The sequence below is a fragment of the Pleurodeles waltl genome, chromosome 3_1 (genome assembly GCF_031143425.1).
Source record: "Pleurodeles waltl isolate 20211129_DDA chromosome 3_1, aPleWal1.hap1.20221129, whole genome shotgun sequence".
NCBI lineage: Eukaryota > Metazoa > Chordata > Amphibia > Caudata > Salamandridae > Pleurodeles > Pleurodeles waltl.
In genome coordinates, this window is record NC_090440.1 from 602,683,411 (window position 1) to 602,703,377 (window position 19,967).

A 19,967-nucleotide genomic window follows, 5' to 3' on the forward strand; every position below is an offset into this window, starting at 1 on the left:
TGCTCCTCTGCCATCACAGGAACCAACGCAGAGGAATGTAGTGCTGGGACAGAAGATGGTACTGAAGCTGGTACAGAACATGAGGAGTGTCTGAGGGGCACAGACTGTGCCGAGAGCAAACCTGCTGGCAGGAATCTGACTAGAGGCCTCTGCGGATGCTTGGGGCCCAAATATACACTCAGAGGTAACCAGAAGTGCATTGAAAATGTGCAGAATGGCCACCCTAAAGGTCTTGACTTATGAGGTCGCAGACTGGCCCAGGAAAGCAAGGTGCATCAGGACCAGATTCTGAATCAGCTCCTCAAGAGTTCAGGAAAGAGATTGGGTGGCACACTGACACTCACAAGCCTTCTCCGAAATTTGAGAATGGAAGAAAGGGGCTTATTCGAGCTTGGACTTCTTGTGCTCCTTCTTTGACTTACCTGAAGACTTAAGTCATAACGAAGATCTGCCACAGGGATGACTCTGGGAAAGGGAACGGGACATTCCTTCAACTTTGACTGGTCACTGGCTGAGTATTGCCGTGTTTTGCGATGTACAGCTTTGCGATCCCGAATAGCCTTAAGGTTCATCTGGCTGCAGTAATCACAGGTTCTAGGGTTGCATTTCAATTCCAAGCACTAGAGGCATACCTGGTGGGCATCTACCACAAACATTTGTTTGCGATAGTCCTTACAAGGTTCCAACTCTGTTGTTTTAGGTAGGGATATTTTTCTTGCACATCGGTAAATTTGAGAAAAAACTGTGTCCAGATGAAACGAGTAGAGGCAAGGTAAGAAAAGAACTAAGGCCAGCATGCATGGTTGGCACTTATATGCGACTCCATTTGTCATTTCTGGAGCAAAACAAAGTCAGTGCGGAGGTGCACATTAGTACTGCTTTAGAGTTTTTTCTGGATCTAGTCTGAAGCCTGAGGAATCTATGCTTCGAAATATCAATCAGCTGGTGTGAGTTATAGATGTAAATGCGATGTCGGCCAGATTACTTAACTGTGCTATGGTTATTCTAGGTGCCTCATATGGGGTAGTGTTTGGTATCATTAATGTACAGAGGTTTGTGGTCAAATGTCTGATTTAGTTTCAGCACTACTGAGACCCATTCAGACTTGTCCACGGCCTGTCCTGCTTTGTATCTTAGGTCTCTGTAAGCACTATCTTCAGCCTATGCCCTTCTGGCTATTTTTGGACTTGACATACACATGTATTCTGTTTGTAAAGGTTTTGCTTTCAGGTCCAGTCCTTGAGCAGTTCTGTCACCCCAACTCAAAAGGAGGTAATCACAGCACATAGCCATGTCATGTCATGTCATAAAAAGTGTTTTAGTTTTACTACACCTGTGGCAGTTACAAGAGATTATGGGGGATATATTGTGTAATTTAAATGGTGTGAGGTAAGTGTGGATTAAGTAATGAAGTGTAAATATGAACTTTTTGTACATAGCGGAAGGCTTCTACCCATTGAGCATGTGCAAGTACTTCCTCATAGTCACTGCACTTCTTATTCAAGGGAGTTTCTCGAATTAAAGCACAAAGTGCTGTAGCAACTGATGCATGAAGCGTTCAGCAGGTTAAAAGAAAATCATTCAAGACTATTTTTTTCTTTCAGAGGACAATGTGAGAGAATTAGAACCTATATAAAAGTTTAGGGTCTCCTGAGCCAATAGTACATTTCCAGACCTTCCAAAACATAATTGCGCCCAAATTCCATCATTCCAAATCTCACTTATCCCTACAGGTGATACAGAAGGCCACTAGGCTACTGCTTGTTGGTAACTACTTGTCTGTGAACATTGTACTATTGCATGAGAAAGCAGGTTTATTCGATCAACAAGTCACTGAATGTACTAGTATGGATGATGACATTTTAATATCCAGGACATTAAAATACACAGAAATATCTAGTTTCTGAAGAACTTCAGCCCTTACCAGTTGCGCATCAAGTTCAAAGCAGTCTCGGACCTTGATGACTACATAAAAGCAACCACTTTTAAGAGAGTGACAGAAGTTGAACTTGGAGTTATTTAGTGGACTCATAATACCGCCATGAAATGCGACAAATCTTTCTTGCTGATTCAGTGTATAATCTGTCGTCCTTCTTCAGACATGTGGGACCTTGCATCAAGGTCAGGATTTGGAACTTTGCAGAAGCAGGTACTCATCCTTTGTTAACTAGTAAAAAGTACAAGTAATAACTGTATCATTTTCTGTCTACTGCAGTGGTTCCCAACCTGTGGTCCATAGACTCTTGGGGGTCAACGAAGCCTTCTCAGGCGGTCCCTGATTGCTTAGGAAATTAAAATATATTAACAGATTAGGTCCCCAGCTTTGAGTAATGACTCGGTGGTGGGGGGGAGGGGGGGTAGGGGGGGGAGAGGGTATAGGGGAGTCCCAGGATTCCAATAATGATTCAGTGGAGGTCCCCATGTTCCAGTAATGACAAAGTGGGGGTCCACAGCAGTCAAAAGGTTGGGAACCACTGATCTATTGTTACAAGTCTAATCATTTCTAGGTCATATAGCTTCAGAATTCCCTTTGGAAAAGCTCCAGTGACCTGTATGGTATAACTACGAATGGAGGTGTGGGAAAGTACAGAGACCATGGACCACTCTGACCATTAGGACCCCAGTTATTATAACTAACGCCACAAGTCCATGTTTTCAGAACAATGTCAAGTCTTCCTCTAACTAGGTTTAAACGCTCGACTACATGGGCAATGGCAGATGTTCTAAAGCTGTGCCCAGATGCAGCAAGAACTCCCTACTGGCAGGCCTAAACTAGAAGAGTTAGTTGTGGCTTGTGACATACAACAGGATAAAGCTGAGCTTAAGAGCGTTGATGGTCCCACAGCCTTTGCTGGTTGAAAATGTACAATCAAGTAAGACTTTGTAGTTGGGCAAAAGAGCCAGAAGCCTTCTCGAATAAGCAAGTGGATCCTTTCCTCTAGAACACTTTAAGATATGCATTTCTTCTACCGGTTTCTTTGTGGAACGAAGTGGCACTGATCTGGGGAGTATAACGTTTACAGTAGAAACTGGGCATCAGCAGTAATTTTCAGAGCTAAAGTAAGAGTTTGAGAAAATCAGTTTAGGCTTTGACAAGGGCAGATTTATTTCTTGCTCGAAAACACATTTGTGCCTGGGAGAATCAAACGTTGGTAGTCAGTGATATGTCTCCAACCAAGAGAAATAGTTTCAAGTTTGATTCAGACAACTTGCCAGCAAATCTGTAACACAGCTAGGCAACTATCCAATGAACCGAAATAGCAGTCCTTGTCCATGAAGAAAACTGTGCATGTTATAACTGCACATCACCTAGAATTCTAAATTCAATCAGCAAGAACCTGGCACGTTGTAAAAGGGTATGCAAGGGAGAAACCTCTGCAGGTTCATCAAGTGCCATTGCTGAGGAAATCACCAATACTCACCCGCTGTTCTCAGTTTATGTACCAGTAAACTATCGGGTAAGAACTGCCTTTGCAGATCAGAAACACCTGTAAAACAATTCAAAGTAACAGCACAGTGAAAATAGCCGAAGGCACCAGTAATGATAACAATGGTAGCTGCCCCAGCTACTTAATCGAGACAATCAGATTCTAAACCAATATTCTTCAAGGGGGTAGGTAAAGATGGCGGAAATGTCAATCCTATGGGTCTTCCTGGTTAATGTGCTCTAGGCTGTTTCTTTTGCTACGCATTGCTTTTTGATGAATCACTGTTCAAGGGCAGATTCCCAAAACTTCTGACCTTTTAGGGAAATACTGTGGAAGACTCTACCATCTACATCATGACCTGGTCTCTTGGAACAAAACCCTTAGCTGAAATCTGAGGCTCTAGGACGCCTACAGAGGGTAGCATGATTATTATGTCAGTATACCTTAATGCTGACATTTTTATTTAACTTAGCCATTTCATGCTAGAAAAACAATAATGTCTTTTAAACACTGTATATTGATCTGTTCAGTGCTGAATTCACTTTGACACAGGGGCACCTTTCTAATCTGTCCACGGATTAAAAGAACCCCCCTCAAGGCAAGCCACAGAGCCCTGTTGGTCTCTTCTGCTGAAGTGAAAATAGACAAAGGTCAGCAGAAACTGGATTTTTTTTTCTGTTATCTCTGTCTCATACAAGCAGGTGGACGGTAGTAGAAATAGAAGGCTTGTGGAGCTCTCCTTCAGTTTAAAAAGGCGAGGTTAGCAATAGGTCTCACGATTTGGTTTAGGTTTTGAGTATGCAGCTAGTCATATTTATTTTTTGTTTTGTGAAAGAAGATGTTGCAACAAGTACATTTCCAGGTTTATTTAACCAATAAGCTCACACACACATTTGAATGCCTATATGTACATAGTGCTGATGTACTAAGGAATGTTGTGGTATCAAAACCCTATGATCTACAAAATCACAAGGTTTGCCGACACAAAATGGATTTTACAAATTACTAACCACCTTTTGCCAATTTGTAAAAGCATTCCGAATGGCAAAAGGGATTTTGCTGCACTTTCTGAATCACAATTAGGCGAGGGCATGAAAAGGGGGGACCCCCTCCTAATTGTGATTCGCAATGAGATGCATCAATAGTTTCTCACTGCAAATTAAAATCATTGATAAGTGATCGGCTACTCAAAGGAGGTGGTAACCCATTTACAAGGGGAAACTGTCCACGTTAGGAAGCTTCCCCTTTGAGGATAGTGTAAATGGGTGCAGGGGATTAGGCAGTGTTTCCTGGTTGGGATTCAAACTATTTGCAGTACACCAGGCCCTTAATGCTATTATTAGCCAATAGTAAATGGAGATTAATTACCATCCTTTTAAACATATGGTAAAAGACAATCAGTGTCTGTCTCCATATAATGAAGTCAATAGACCGTTCTGGACATCATCATTTGTATGTAGAGAGAATGTTATGCCAAACCAAAGCCTCACAAATAGTTAATGTGTCTCCACAAATGAGAACTTGCAACATAAATTCTTGTGGCTTAGAGTTATGGTTTTGCCAATATAGGGGATAAGCGTGACTGGCGAAATTACAAAGCATGGGCATGGGAATGGTTTGTATGTGGGGCTGCAATGAAAACTACTTGAAAAATCTTATGTCTGTGTCCAAGATTACCGAACGAGTGACTCAATGCTGTTCAAACTAATGTTTCTAGAATTATAGATTCATACATTTAAAAGTGCAGTAGGGGCAAGTTTGTATAATTCCAAACCCCAATGGATTGTAATTGTAGCTTTGCGGGAACCCCTGAATTTAAAAAGGGATTTCTCCTTCCTCTGTATTTATTGTTGATGCCATTATTTTTTTCAGTTCAGTTGTTCTGTTTATTTCTATTAAACAGACGTGTAAAGGGAAATAATTACTTTGGAGTACCACACACCTTAGCAGAATCTCTGCTTCCCTACTTATTTGGGTGGATGGTGGGTGGGTAGTGCTCAGATTTACTTAGCTTCTTGTGAATCCATCCACTGGACTACTTGACCTCTACACCCTACACCAAAACAGTAGGTGAACTGAAATAAGGCCCAACAAGAGTAAAAAAGTGTGACATCAACAAGCAACGATCCACAACTCGCAACTGTGTACCACTGACCTCAGTTAGTATCATCCAGCGTCAGAAGCAGCATGCAGGGCCTGCAAGAAGCTAGAGTTATGTATGCTTGGCGAGAATGACCGGGACCCTTGCCGGCCTCTGCCATTCTCAAAATGTGGCCATCATTTGCACAGGATTGCGCAACACCCCAGCCCCACGCACACACCGCACTCATTTCACCGATCAGAAAGGCAGAATGCTAATGGCTTACCTATTCTAGTGGGCACATTTCACAACAGTCTTACCTGTGAGTAGCACCGCAATATCACCACCTTTCAGTCTTAGACAAAGGAGGAGGCTGTGGCAGTGCATGAGAAGGCAGCGCTTCTGGTAAACAGTGGACCAGTTGCAACTCACCCCATCTAAAAAGACACAAAGTACAAGTGTAAGAAGGAGCAGAATGGGATTCGGAGCACAGGTGTGCCACTAAAGCCAATGACATTAATTTATATGGCTTCTTATCAGTACTTTAAACAAGTTACACAGCTCATTACTCCACGACACCTGCCATGTCAGGACGCATAAACATTTTACTACCCAACGGACACTTGTTATCTACCGTGGAGGACAGAGTCGTTAAGTTAACCTTGACAACATGAGAAACGATGAATACTTAGTTTACGAACACACACACGCCTTTAAAGACGGCCATTAAATAGTGTATTCTCTGGATATGTCTCCTCCGCCTTTATGACTCCTCGTGTCTATATTAATGAAGGGCCTGAGCCAGCACAGTTTCCTCAAGCCGAAATGGCAGTAAGTACAAACAGCTAAGCCTCTGACTGCATGTGCGACCGAAGGCTGGGCTAGCTCCTAGGTGTGAAGGACCATCACTGCTTGGCGCTCGTGTACACTTTAGATGGGAACATCTATGGAGCCCACCACTGTGTCTCAATGATCTCCCCGGAATCACTGACACATTCTGATGCACTACACTTGCAATATACATCTAAAAACAAGAGCAACGCCAGGAGAGCATACCATTGTTTTTATCATGTTTCCAATCCACAATTTAAACCGCTCCTATTACAAGTGAAAACATTATGAGAAAATCGGGCCGCTAAATATTATAGCCAACATACCCTTATGAATACTACTTGTTGTTATAGTGAAATCCAGACGTTTTTGGACAGGCTGGCCCAAAGAGAAGATTTTAAGTGAGTTGTGAAGATTTAGGCGGTATTTCAAGTGTGGAGGAAAATTTTGATCGTTTGCACAAAGACCAAAATCCAGGGTTTTGCAGTAAATTCTGCAGTTATTCAATTTCCCCCTGCAGTTTTAGGTGGGTAAAATCTGGTGATGTTTTCCAGGGAGAAATGTGTGAGAAAATCAGGGAGAATATGAGAGGAAAATTCTACAGATGCGGCAGTTGATGCTGTAAATATCAGTTCCGCATATAAATCTCCAGCCTTCCATACAAACTCAGTGTAGAAAGTACTTACTGCATCCGGTAAATATGTCACCCAGGTGTAATGGCATTTATAGGCTCTGGGCAATAACTCGCCTTTTAACCAGCCCACTTGTAATCGCGGACTTGGGGTTACAGAGGAGCAGGTGTCAGAGGAGAGGAAGGTCCAGGCCTTTGGGGATACGCAATATGTAAAGTCAGGAGAGCAAAGATAAGGCAAAACTTAAGATTTGTTGAAGAGATGGTGTTTCAGTTACTGCCTCATGACAGTGACTAAAACAATCTCATGCAACTCTCTGCCTCGTTATGTTCCAAAAACACCCACATTTCTTGTTCATTCAGCCACAAAATAAGTAACCTCTAAAGGGATTGTGTGACAACTCCATGACTGTTCAATAGTGTCAAAATTGCTCAGTACTTAGTTAAGCAATAAGTCTGCCATATTTACGGCCTCTTGGCAGCAGTAAGAGTGGTATTGTGGGAATGCCTGTTTCTCAGTGATGTTTCCCTGTTGTCGCCCTTTCGCTCTGGTGTGATTGAACTGATGTTTATGTATTGCAGCTTGGGACCTGGAGTCCTTCTTCCTTGAATTATTTAGAGTATCATGGCCAAATCCTTACAATCTTCTAAAATGCAGCAATCTGCTTGCAATTTAACTTGAAGAAAGCAGATCACCCTTTCCTTCTCAAACGTCCTCTTCAACATACCCCAGTGGAATCACAGACTTACCTCAAGTTCTCCATCTGTGCCAAAAATATCTCTAAACCAAATCTCCCCTATGTCAAAAAGTAGCCTGGTATCCCCTGTTACATGGCTTGCTCTTGTAGCACTTGCCTCCTCCTGGTATCCATCGGCTCTGCACCCTAGACAGAGGCACAGGGTTCTGTGTCCAGAATGCCCTGGCACAAAACACATTTGCTTTGAGAAAACCACCGTCTACTGAAGATGAGAAGCTCAGAACTTCTTAGAAAAACTATTTTTAGTCTGGAGCTCACAGGCGAAAATGACTCGTCATTCACCTCATTTGTTTCGGTTTTCTGATGATACTTACTATATTGCTAACAAACCATGGATTTTAGACTGTCTTATCCCACTTTACAGCAAGAGGTTGCGAAATAAAGTGAAACATTTCCTGTAAAAGAGTTCTACTTATAAAGATGAAAAGAACAATGTTAAAAGCCTGGCAATATTCAGAGCCATCTCTCTATCAGATTACCAAACTGCTTAATTTTTTTTTTTTTTAGAGGTGACGAGACACAACCAATCAAGAATCTCACCCACAATTTAAGGGTCCTAGGGGACATACTATGGATAAGGTGATATGAACCACTCAGCGTCTGTGCACTAGTGGCACACTGGGAGGGTGCCCCATTTCAAAACAAAGTGTGCACAAATCCTTGTCTGCATTGAGAACAGCGCATTGATGAAAGGTAGTTTCAAACGACGGGTCTGTCTTTCACTGTGCAGGAGCAACCAGCCTGACTTGAAAAGGTCTGCCTGCATGGGGATGTCTGAGGGACTGTGGGGACAGGCTCGAGGTGTCCTCTTTCTCCCCCTTTGAGGGATACCATCAGAGCCCCAATGAGTGTGTGTCACATCTGTGTAGTGCCGCCCATGCATCTCAGAACATCTCCTTTGCCTCTGTGTCTATAATAAGGGGATGGTTGCACAGGCAAAGTGTATCCTCAAACTCATGCAAATGAAGGAAAGCCCCCTTGAGATTGAGCCAGGGCTAAATGCGCGTCAGCACATTCTGCATTTAAGAGGATGCTAAGCCCCTTCTGTAATAACAAAGTGCTCCGGGGTGGGCACAGAAACTGGGCAGTGGAGCAGGGGTAGATTTTGCTTTTGTTTTTAATCTTGGCACAGGTCCTACCGCTTATAGTAAAGTGACAGCAGGGACCTCCTACAAAGGTCAAACATTGCTGCCAAGAAGAAAATGTACAGTTGAATGCAGATTTGCCCTCCTCTGCACAATGGTTCAGTGAGGCAGACTAAATATCATGCGCTGACCCAAGAGCCACCAGTACATGCCAATAGAGCATGAACTATGGATCAACACACACGTGCACTGTACAGTGAAAATTTCACATTAATTCAGCACATAATATAAATCATGCATTTTTTCTGTAAGAAACAATCTAGCAAGCGTGCTGCTCAACTTCTTGAAAAACATTCATAGGCTCCAAAAAAGCTCCCAATTGTTACAGTGTTTTATTCTAAATATATGTACTCAGATCCAGTGCTCATAGACGTTTGCGTATTCAAACTAGTTCAAGCTAGAAATGCATTCAAACTCTGGTTGTTGGTTCACTATTCACTCATTAGGGATCTGGCAATCTTAAAAAAAAAAATCTAGCTGAATCTCCGCTTTATAGAACCAAATGGAAAAAAATATCAAAATGAAATACAAAGTGAATAAAAATGAATCTGGGAGAGTATGTGCTACTGTTTTCTCTTGGGGGGAGAGAAGTTGTAACAGACGTTTCCTTCAGCAGGCTCTTGAAGATGTGCAAGTGGGTGGCTATCTTGTGGTCCAGGTTTAAGACTATACGGTGGAAAGAAGACAGTAGAGAGAACAGTCAGGCCTGGCTACAACACCAAGTGATGCATTAGGTGGACTTGAAAGACCACACGCATCTCCTAACCTTATTGATATTTATGGTATACAAAACGTTAGTGTATGACCTTGAATTTAACATTACAAGTCACTCACTGTAAAGATTTTATCGAGACGAAGTAAGGTTCGCTCTCGCATTTGCCCTTGCTTACCTTACCAAAACTCTGGGAAAGAAGGATTAAGGACTGCTGTTTGTCATAATATGCCTCTGGACTGAACTGTGATGACCCCAGCATGATCACGCCCTCTAAAGCAAGCCCTAGTCCTGGCTCTCTAGAAACTCATCCTGGGGGACAGAAAACTGCTTTGTCCTCTATGTCTCTCAGCAAAACTAGGAGCAAATAGTAAGTCTAAATAAAGCTGACCAGTGAAGCACGTAATACATAGGTTCAAACTGTCCAAATCTGGTGGTAGGTCTCATGCTGCCCGTCCCAGCATGGTGGTAACAGAATTACCATTACCTTGAGCCTTTGTTGGACATAACCCAAATCTCCATCCATACTGAAAGAGAATTATGCATCCAATTGTGCAAGCACCATTTCACATGGGCATTGTGTTCATACAAATCAAACCTTTGCTCGCCAAATCTTTTCCAAGTTGCATTTTTTTTCTGATTGAGGGACTTTTTCCTACCTTGGACCAATGCTTCTTTACATTGTCGGCTGCACTCTAGCCTGCTGTGGGTGTTGCGTACTTGCAGCAGTCTGACTCCACTTTCTCCTGAGACACTAGCCTTGCCCTCAGAAGCACACAAGGAAAGCATGCCCACTAGAACTAAGGTAGACAACATTCTGAAGGGAGGGACCATCAGCCGTAGGGTTTGTAAACCAGCCACTCAAACTTTATTTCAGCTGCTGCCCATCATGCTGATCCTGAAAGAGAAAACACACACAGAGACATCTTCAGTGGATTTAATAAATATAAGGTTAGTGACATTTTGTAAAGAATCTGAAAAGGAGTCTTTCTGCATCTACAATGATCACATGTAATGCTTCTAATACTACAGCCCAAAATTCGGGGTGGATCGGAGAATTACGATCTCTGGGCAAGCTGGAGTTCTGTTAAGTAAGTGTTGGAATGCCAACTTAGGTGGTTATCCACACGCATACAGTTTTTTCCTTACACTTTCTCCAGGTTATACCCTGAAAATTATCAGGGAAAAATGTGTGGAAAACTCTGGTAGGTGCTCAAATGTGTGCGTTAAACACATCTTTCCACATGTAATTCCCCATTTTCCCATGGCAAACTCTTAACCAGAGGTAATTTTAGCATGCAAATACCTCATCCTTTTTTTTTTTATTATATGCAGTAAGTGACGCCCCTCCCCCTTGAAGCTGAGCATTCAGAGGGCACTTAACTTCAATTGTTTAATTGAAGCAGAAAAAAGGGGGGGGGATCATCACAGTACTATAGAGCCAACAAATGGGGAACCAAGTACCCCTCTTTAGCAATTAACTCTTCCAAGATAGAGAGGCACCTTTACAACTTTAATCCTTCTTAACGATTGATTGTGCAGTCAGTGTTTACATTTATCAAAGAAACTACTTTTTTACACATAGCAAAATAACATTTATATACCAAAACTATTAACAAGAAAATCAGAAAGCTCATTCTTAGCCACATGTGAACCCAAACACTATTACTGCCGTTATGCACCATGCTCAATAGTTACGGCTGTGACTTCAGAGCCAACACTGACCATTCCTTAAAGTTTGCATAACCACTAACAGTACCTCAAACCTCAGTCTCATTAAGGATAAACATCAAAGCAGCAGGGTTTCCTTGATGCTTTCCACAGGGAAAATGCATCACCCTATTTACTCTGCTGTGATTTTAGTTTCAGTTGGTAAAATTGTAATGGGTTTGATGCACTTACCCCAAAATCCTTTGGACCGAAAAAAGTTCCTGCCAGGTCCCCATTCCCGCCTTTCTCCTAAAATAACTGAGGACTCATTAGGAATTTAGCGTCCGGAAACATCCGTCTGTCAAAATCCCAACAATGAGACCGCCACAGTGCTGGTGGTCTCTCCACCAGCCCAGTTACAACTTTCCCACGGGCTGACCGTCAGCCCAGTGGGAAAGGTGCAGCAGAATTGTTGCCAGCTCATAATTGAGCCGGCAGAAATGCTGCTGCATGCAAGGTGCACTAGCACCTTCGAAATGCACACTGTCTGCACACCCCTGCACTTGTTCTCTGCCAGCCTTTCCATGGAGGTCAGACCGCCATGAAAAGGCTGGCAGAGAACAAGGTTGGTCTCAGCACAGCGGCACTGACTTCAGTGCCGCTGTGGTGGATTACAACCACAACCACCGTCCTCCCATCGGGATCATTGATTCTGGCAGAGACAGTGGTCTTTGGGGGGGGGGGGGGGGGGGTGGGGGGTGGGGGTGTCTGGCCGTCAAACTCTTAATTTGATGGTCGGACTGTCAAATCTGCGGTAGTCTGGACCGCCACCGCAACTCTCACTTAGGCTAAGTACCCAACCAAACCGGATAGCAAAACAGGTTTATTTATTTTTGATTTTAAAAAGCTTTAAATAATTAGGCAACAGCAAAATCCATGTACGAACAAGGACATTACCATCAAGAATGCATACTAGAAAACAACCTGACTACCTTGAAAGGTGTGCTAACAAAGAGGGAGAAGGAGGCTTTTTAGGGCTGAGTCTGTCCTCCTCAGAGCCTATACAATTTTACAAAAAGGCCCAGCCCAAAGGGAAAAAAAGGAAAAAAAGGTGACCATTTGAAACTAAAGCTTTTGTGAGTTGTAAGAACAATAAAGGAACAATAATAAAGAGAAAAAGAAAGGAGAAAGAAAACGAATAACAATGTAAGAATAAAAGTCCGACAACCAGGAAACTTTGAGAGAAAAGTATATAGTAATCGTAGTAATGCATACACAGATAAAAATAAATTACTGCAAATAGTAAAAAAAATAACAGAATAATGACAATAACAATAGTGAGGTCAGTGAAGTTCAGGTTGATTGAACATTCTCAGCAGTAACAGCAGATACATCTATAGCCTTTTTAAAGACATTATTCAAATAGAAAGTTATTGGAAGCCAAAATGGAGGCTTAAGGATAAGAGTTTAAAACTTGAAACAGACAGGTGGAGGAGAAGAAAGGAATGTAGAGCTATCAAAAGAGTATCAAATACTAAACTTACGAGAAGTGAGAACATAGGTTGAAATGAGGAAGGACAATGAAACCGTGGCTAAACACTCAATGGTTTTGAGGAGAAAGAAATAATTTCAGAAAAAGAGAAGGGCAAAATAAGGATTTCTCAATGTGAAGCCATAATGGGGAAAAGGCAGAAGTGCTACATCACAACCATAAAGAAGTTTGGTGAAGACAAAAGGCTTTATGTTATTGACAAAATGTGGGAAAAAGAACCCCTCCACCCTGTTGAGATTTTCTAAGCATGGTTAAAAAACACAGGATCTCTACCCCTTCCATAAAAAAGCAGTGAGAAGGGAGTCAAGCTTCTTAAAATATATGATAAGGATTATGACTGGTATCATGGAAATGGTGTAGAGAATAATGGATGAAATCATAGGCTTAATAGCATCTAAATGACCCCACCAGGGTAGAAATAAAGTGTTCCAACTAGAAAACAAGGTTTCAGATTTTGATATAGTGTATTTTAGATTAATATGGACTGTCTTGTGATGGAATTAGAAAACCAAAGACCCAAATATATGATCTTAGAAGGAGACCACGTAAAACCTGAAGAAAGACTGCCCAGTGCAATATTTATTTGAACAAAGGACTTCAGTCTTTTCAAAATTAATTTTATATCTGGAGACAGAGGAGAAAACTTGGCCAAAAGGAAACCTGAGTATTAGATAAAAGAATCAGAATGCCATCAGCAAAGGCTTATAATTTTAAATGCTTGTTCTCATAGTGAAAACCTGAGGGTAGAGAATTCTTCAGTATACAAGTGAGAAGAGGTTCCGAGGTGATAATAAATAATAAAAGAGAAAGAGGCCATTCCTTGACGTACACCTCTTTGAAGTGGGAAGTAGGAAGATACCATTCAATTTACCATCAAAGAAGCTCCAGGATATTTATACAATAAGGAAATAAGAGAGACAAATGGAGGATCAAAGCCATGCCAAAGTACAGCTGAAAGCATAAAATCCTAGCCTAGTCTATCAAAGACTTTTTCAGCATCTATTGTGATTGCCGCTACTGAATAAGGCAAAAGAAGAGCTTTACCAGGAACATAAAAAATGTGTGTATTTTCTGAGGAAATCCTACCCTTGATAAATTCCGATTGCTTTTTTCCATCTAGCAGGTAGAAATTTATCTGAACGTAAGGCAAATACTTTTGCAAATATTTTGTAATCTACATTAACATGAGACATGGGCCAGTATTTTTAAAAAATATTTTTTTTTTTACAATGGGTACAAGCTTTACCCTCCTTATCTAATAGACATATATGAGGCTCCTAAAATGTGGCTCTGGTGAAGAATTGGAATACCTGTTATAATCTTGGTATTAAAAGATCAGAGAAATGATGGAACGGTTAAATTGAAAAGCCATCTGTTCCAGGTGATTTACCTTTCTTAAGTGTGGAAATAGCGTGGATAACTTCTTGAATGGAGATATCTGCTTCTAGAGTAGAGAAATCTAGAACTCTATTCCTAGGATAGGAAGAACCCTCCAAATCATAATCAATATCAGCCCGTTGAGGTGCAAACACTGGTGTACATACAGACTTTTAAAATTATTCAAACTCAGCAAGAATATCCCAATCTTTAAAAAGAGGAGGGCCTTGGGAATTGTGCAGATGATGTTTCTTGGTGGGTTGTTTCTTAACCTTCAAATAATTAGCCAGACATTACCAACTTTGTTGAAGCCCCATAATATTGAGCACTACTCTTGAGCATCATGGTGGAGGCAGCATGTGTAGAGATTTCATTAAAATGTAATTTTGTCTTAACCAGATCTTGTAAGACCGCATTAGATTAAGATGAATAAAATTGGTGCTCCAGTGCCTTAATAGTCGTTAGCAAGTCCTTATGCCGTTTTTGCCCTTCTCCTTCAAATTTACTCCTTAACCTCTCAAACCAAGTGTTCCGCATGAACTTGATATTTCTACACTTTGCTTTATTTACTAACTACTGGGACGGGAACGTCCCCTGCACGGTGAACAGACTCTCTGCACTTCTCATTTGTGCCTAAATGCATGCGTATATTGACTTTTATTTTGGCCCTGGCATCATGTTAATCTACTGTGAGCGCAATGGCCTAGGGCTGTCCCTAACAATGTGAGGTCCAAGATCTGTGCTGTGCCCCGGAGAGGTGCACCAAGCATGCTCTCGCAGTGGACCGGGAACTACTGTCCCTATCCCAGGTGTAGAACATAAGGCAGTGGTGACAGAGTACACTGTTTTTTGATTTGTAGTATTACCAAACATTTTTATTTGTGGATTACTGACCCCTCTTGAATAAAGCACAGCTGCTATGTGTAACCAGAACCTTGCACTGACATTCCATATGTCAAGTGTGTTGAAAGTAGATCTTTAGCATATCAATGGTAGTACTCTTTTAATGTGTGCACACACGCTCAAGCCTGACCACTGAAGCCAATGGGATCCATTGTGGACGCAAGTGATTTAGCTTGGCACAAGACTGAGGATGAGAACAACTTCCACAGAGGGTGGAAGTATATTGCCTACATTCCTGTGGCTAGAGAGTGGAGACAAAGGCAATGATGTAGGGATGATTGAGATAGGGCTCCCTTTAGAAATACCATGAGGACTTTATTAGCATGGGACTGCTGATTAGTTCTTCCTGAGCACTGCCATTTGGTAGATGGTGGCAGGAAGGGGGATAGGACTGCAGTTTGTTGTTCAAGGAGTAGAGGTTTCTAGATAAAAACTTCATTTTTATATGTCCCCGATGCTTTAGAAAGGATTATGACAGCAAGGCACAGATAACTCAGTTTAGTGTGCCTATGTGGTTGGTGCTCCCGCCTGAAGAGAGCCCCAGTGCTACCCGCTGTGGGAAGTATCGCTTTACAGAAAGGATATCCCCAAAGAGCAGCCTGAGAAGGCAGTTGCGGGTCGCAAAAGGGGCGGGACGGCACACGGGGGTGTGGGGAAATCGACACACATTACATTATTAAAAAAATAATTAAAAAACACTTACTTTATTGATCTCCACAAAGTTCTGCAGGCACAGAGTACTGCTGACCCACACCTCACTCTGCCTCCTTCCTTGTTTAACAAGGTGGGATAACAAACCGGCATATCTACCGGCTGCTCCTTTACATTTTATTTTCCTGAGATGCTGTGTTGAGGCAACTCAAATTATAATCTCAAACTCAAAGAGCACTCAGAAATTCCAAAGCTCTGGGCTTGTATAGATGGTGTATACCGAGGCACACATGCATATATACAACACACATACAGCTACGCATTCTCACTATGCAACAGACATAAAAACCTGCATGGACAGAGACAAATAAGCATAATGAACAAAGACCACTATGGTGTGTTGTAGTGGAGTACAGGAATGTATGAAGTAGAACCTACCATGGTACCACATGTTGAGGTTCACCAGGGTAGCATTGGTAAAGTGCCATCAACAAAATTTGATGTACAATTTCTGGCAAGCATAGATGCGTAGTAGGTAGTCCTGAGTGATATCTAAGATGTCTAAAGCTTTTCAATTGCACGTCTTAGCAACCTATCCTGTTCTGGTACGTTCTTTGCATTTTATGGCTTGTACTATTTTACCCATAACAGATGCAGGAATAAAACTACCAGCATGCAAAGAAAAAAATATCAAATATAAGCTACTGTGAGCATTTTTATCCTTTGTTTCCCTTGCATTAGAGTGACCATGAGAAGGGCAGGATCACATGAGCAAATATAACACACAGAGAAGCATGTATACAGAGACGGAGCATAGTAAACCAAAGACGTTGTTTGAGCGGCACTGTTATTTCATAGGCATTTTTTACTTTTCAATTCAAGCACACATTTAAATTTATTTTATGAATTGATAAAGACTTCAACCGTTATTTGTGCATTGGCACAAACAGAGCACGTCTGCATGTCGGGTACCACTACCTTTTTATTGTGAGAAGATTCAAGTCTTCAGAAGGTCAGGGGATCTGAAGCAGAACTTAACATAAAAGGAAATAAATACACCTCTTAATTGAAAGCTACGAGAAGGCCCTACCCCTCTGTCTGGATAACTTAATTGTGTGAGAAAATGGACCCTAGCTGATAAAGGACAGTGATTTTTCCAAGCAACCAGAGCTTTAAAAATAATCTGTCAATAAATTTGACAGGTCACAGCCACACCCCTGCAACAAATACATAGTGAGCACCTTTAAGATCACTCTCTACACCACCACCGGCTAATGAAGCTTGGGTAGATGACCAGATATGCAAATCTACATGGGAGAGCATGCAAAACTCAAGCTGCAGAGATCAGAGTGATCTGCAGACAACCAAGAAGATATACAGGCAGTCTGAAATTAAGACCACAGAAGTAGTCCAGACAAGAACCCACCAAAGCCTGCAGAACTGCATAGTGATGTTCACTTGGAAGGAAATAAAGCAATTTGTGCAGTATTCAGAAATAGAAACAAGCACAGGTTTGGCCAGTGCCAATTTTTTTTTTTTTTTAAACATGTTCCACAGCATCACAAGCTGATGTGCAACATGGCTTAAAGGGAAAAAAAACACTATGATGCGCCCAGCAGTGACTAAATCATAGTATTTATTATTATTATTTTTTACTTTAAACCATGTTGCCAGCAGCCTGCACTTTTTGTGCAACATGTAAAAAAAAAAAAAAAAGCCAGCGATGGATGAAATATGACAAACAACTGCAATGCTCACCTAATTTCATATGCATGCCAAGAAGCAGGGTATAAGAAGAAATTAGCACCAGTCTGATTACTGGGGTTCTCGTGGCACACAAAGATGAAACATCTCCGCTCCAGTTCACCTTGAACTTCACTTAAGTGACCTCAGGCTTGGCTTCGTGGCCGAAAACACAAGCTGTTAAACCATACGAATGATCACGTTTTACATAATTGTGGGAAGCTACACAATGCTTTAGGACTAGCAAGGCGCCCAGAGGAAAGGAGAAGTCATTTATTTCTGTGTACTGAATGGTAACAGAAGAAAGACTGTAGTCAATTGTACAGGAGAGGCATGCTTGTGGGACGGGACGATCTCAAACTAGAAGGATTGAGACATGGGGTAACAGTGTCGTTGTTTTTCTTTTTTAGTATAACAATACGTGCACAAACTTGCATTTTTGTTTATGTCAGACATATTGCTAATCTGTTTAACTGGCCCAGGAAAAATATACGCACATCTTAGCACAAAGACAACAAGCTCTAGCTCAACAAAGGAACCCACACAACTCTCCAGATAAACTAAAAGCCTTGCCACAAGACAGCACAGTCCTTAGCATTTTGAGAGGAACAAAGCAAGCAAGGCCAGAGAACTGGGGTAATAAGGATTATGATCCAATTGACACAGGCTGCAGGAGACAGTCACCCTACAGGAATCCAAACAAAAATTTACTAGAGATGGACGGCAAAGCAGAGCAGTTTGTAAAAGAAGACAGCGTACTGTCCAATCAGAAGCCGGTATATTAGAGTGACGTTTGAATAAGCCAATGGTAAATTCAGGTAAGTAAGGGGCGGATTCTAAGCCCCTTTTAAGATATATTTTTTTGTAACAAAAGACTTCACAAGCAGTGTGTATGCCCGCGTGGTGCAGGCACGCAGGCAGGCAGGCGCGGTTGCATTTTCAATGCAACGGGGCTCGCATTTGCTCGAATTAGAGCAATTTGCGTTGTAAACTCCTAACCAGACTTTTCTTGACACAAATTAAAAGAAAAAAAAAAACACAGCGCAATCACGCTATGTAAAATGCAGCCCGATCGTGCTAAAAGTGTCAACGTAAAAACAGATCGCGATCACGCTATGTAAAATGCAGCCCGATCGTGCTAAAAGTGTAAACGTAAAAACAGATCGCGATATGTAAACCCCAGCGCGATCGCGCTGCGGGGAAAATAAACAGATAAAGTAGTCCAGAAACACAGGCTGAAAACATCGAGCCTCAAATGGTTTCAATACTTTACCGGTGCTGTGTAGGTGGGCTAAACACCGGAAAAGGCATGACGTATGAATGCCTTTAAGCAATGAAAGCAAGCAGATTTTAAAGAGCAAGCCCAGGAACCAATGAAAGTGACTGACGTGTCCTGGGCGTGGTTTCAAGCCCAAAGAGAGATTACATCATGGACGGAGCGCTTTGCGCTCGCCCATAAAAACAGGTGCAAGTTGTTTTGTTCATCAGGGAAATTAGCTGTAGTGCGCTGTCAAAGACATATAAGATTTCAAACCTCAGAGTGCTGTGGATTGTATCTATAGCACTTGTCATTGTAGTGCATTTAAAAAAGAAATGGCCTATGACAAACCGGACCTCTATCTTATCAGAACTAAGCTTTGCAAGATTTAAATTTATCCAGGTGGTCATACAAACTCAAAGCTTGTTGGTTTTGTTCACATCGACATTAAGAAGAATAATTATTTAATTGTCACCTGCTAAGATTTAAAAGAAAAAGCCAAACTACTGAATATGATGGGCTAGATACAAAACATATGTAAAACAGAATAAAGTTCAAGGTGGTACCCAAAGGGCCACCACAAGGACCTGAAGGAAGATCGAAAAGAGTTACGGGTCGGAAGTAGGACAAGAGTGCTTTAGTACCATCAGCATAAGTAGTGGAACATCAACTCAGAGCCATATCAAAAATCGTATTTTGCTAAGGTGGGACAAAAGACTGCTGTGGGACAGTTTACTGAATGCAGCTGGCAAATCTAATATTATCAAGAAAGCAATACCTCCCCGATGGAAGATAGAACCTCAGCAGTCCAGAACAAAATCAAGCTCATTATCAGAGCAACTCATTTGATGCATACGGAGAGTTGACAGGTGATCAGTCAATGGCCTTCAACATGTCAACCAATTCAGCCTTTACAGCAGATGACGTTGATATGATGATGGAGCTGCATTCTGCAATGGATATTCTCCTTCCTTTCACATAGTTTATACGAGTTAGCCTTCCTACTTTTTACACCTAGGGTATAACTGTAATGCTGTAGTGCTAATCTGTGTGCAAGATGAGGAGCACATTTTGGTCCCACATGTTGCTCCACAAATAAGCCAGCTTTTTGCTTTTGTCTCTGTTTATAATGTCTACTTCTCCCTTTTCTGAGAAATGTTTTACTATACTTCTGGTGTTTAGACTGTGTATATCTACAGTCACAAATATATTGTTTAAATATGTGCAATTCCTGCACAGTGATGCTTC

General features: G+C 41.6%; 1 protein-coding gene across 6 annotated transcripts in view; it reads right to left on the bottom strand.

The window, feature by feature from the left end:
• C3_1H11orf24 (chromosome 3_1 C11orf24 homolog) overlaps positions 1-19,967 on the bottom strand; it is a 222,630-nt gene that overhangs the window by 13,992 nt on the left and 188,671 nt on the right. For 4 of the 6 annotated variants that reach the window (XM_069223045.1, XM_069223042.1, XM_069223043.1 and 1 more), the window contains exons 4-6: positions 10,245-10,483; positions 5,829-5,945; positions 3,423-3,488 (exon numbers count right to left, since the gene is read on the bottom strand). In XM_069223045.1, coding sequence (XP_069079146.1) covers positions 3,423-3,488; positions 5,829-5,945; positions 10,245-10,419 — 358 coding nt within the window. In that variant the 5' untranslated portion in view covers positions 10,420-10,483. The remainder of the gene's footprint in view (positions 1-3,422; positions 3,489-5,828; positions 5,946-10,244; positions 10,484-19,967) is intronic. The other 2 variants (XM_069223047.1, XM_069223046.1) reach the window with 1 other exon arrangement.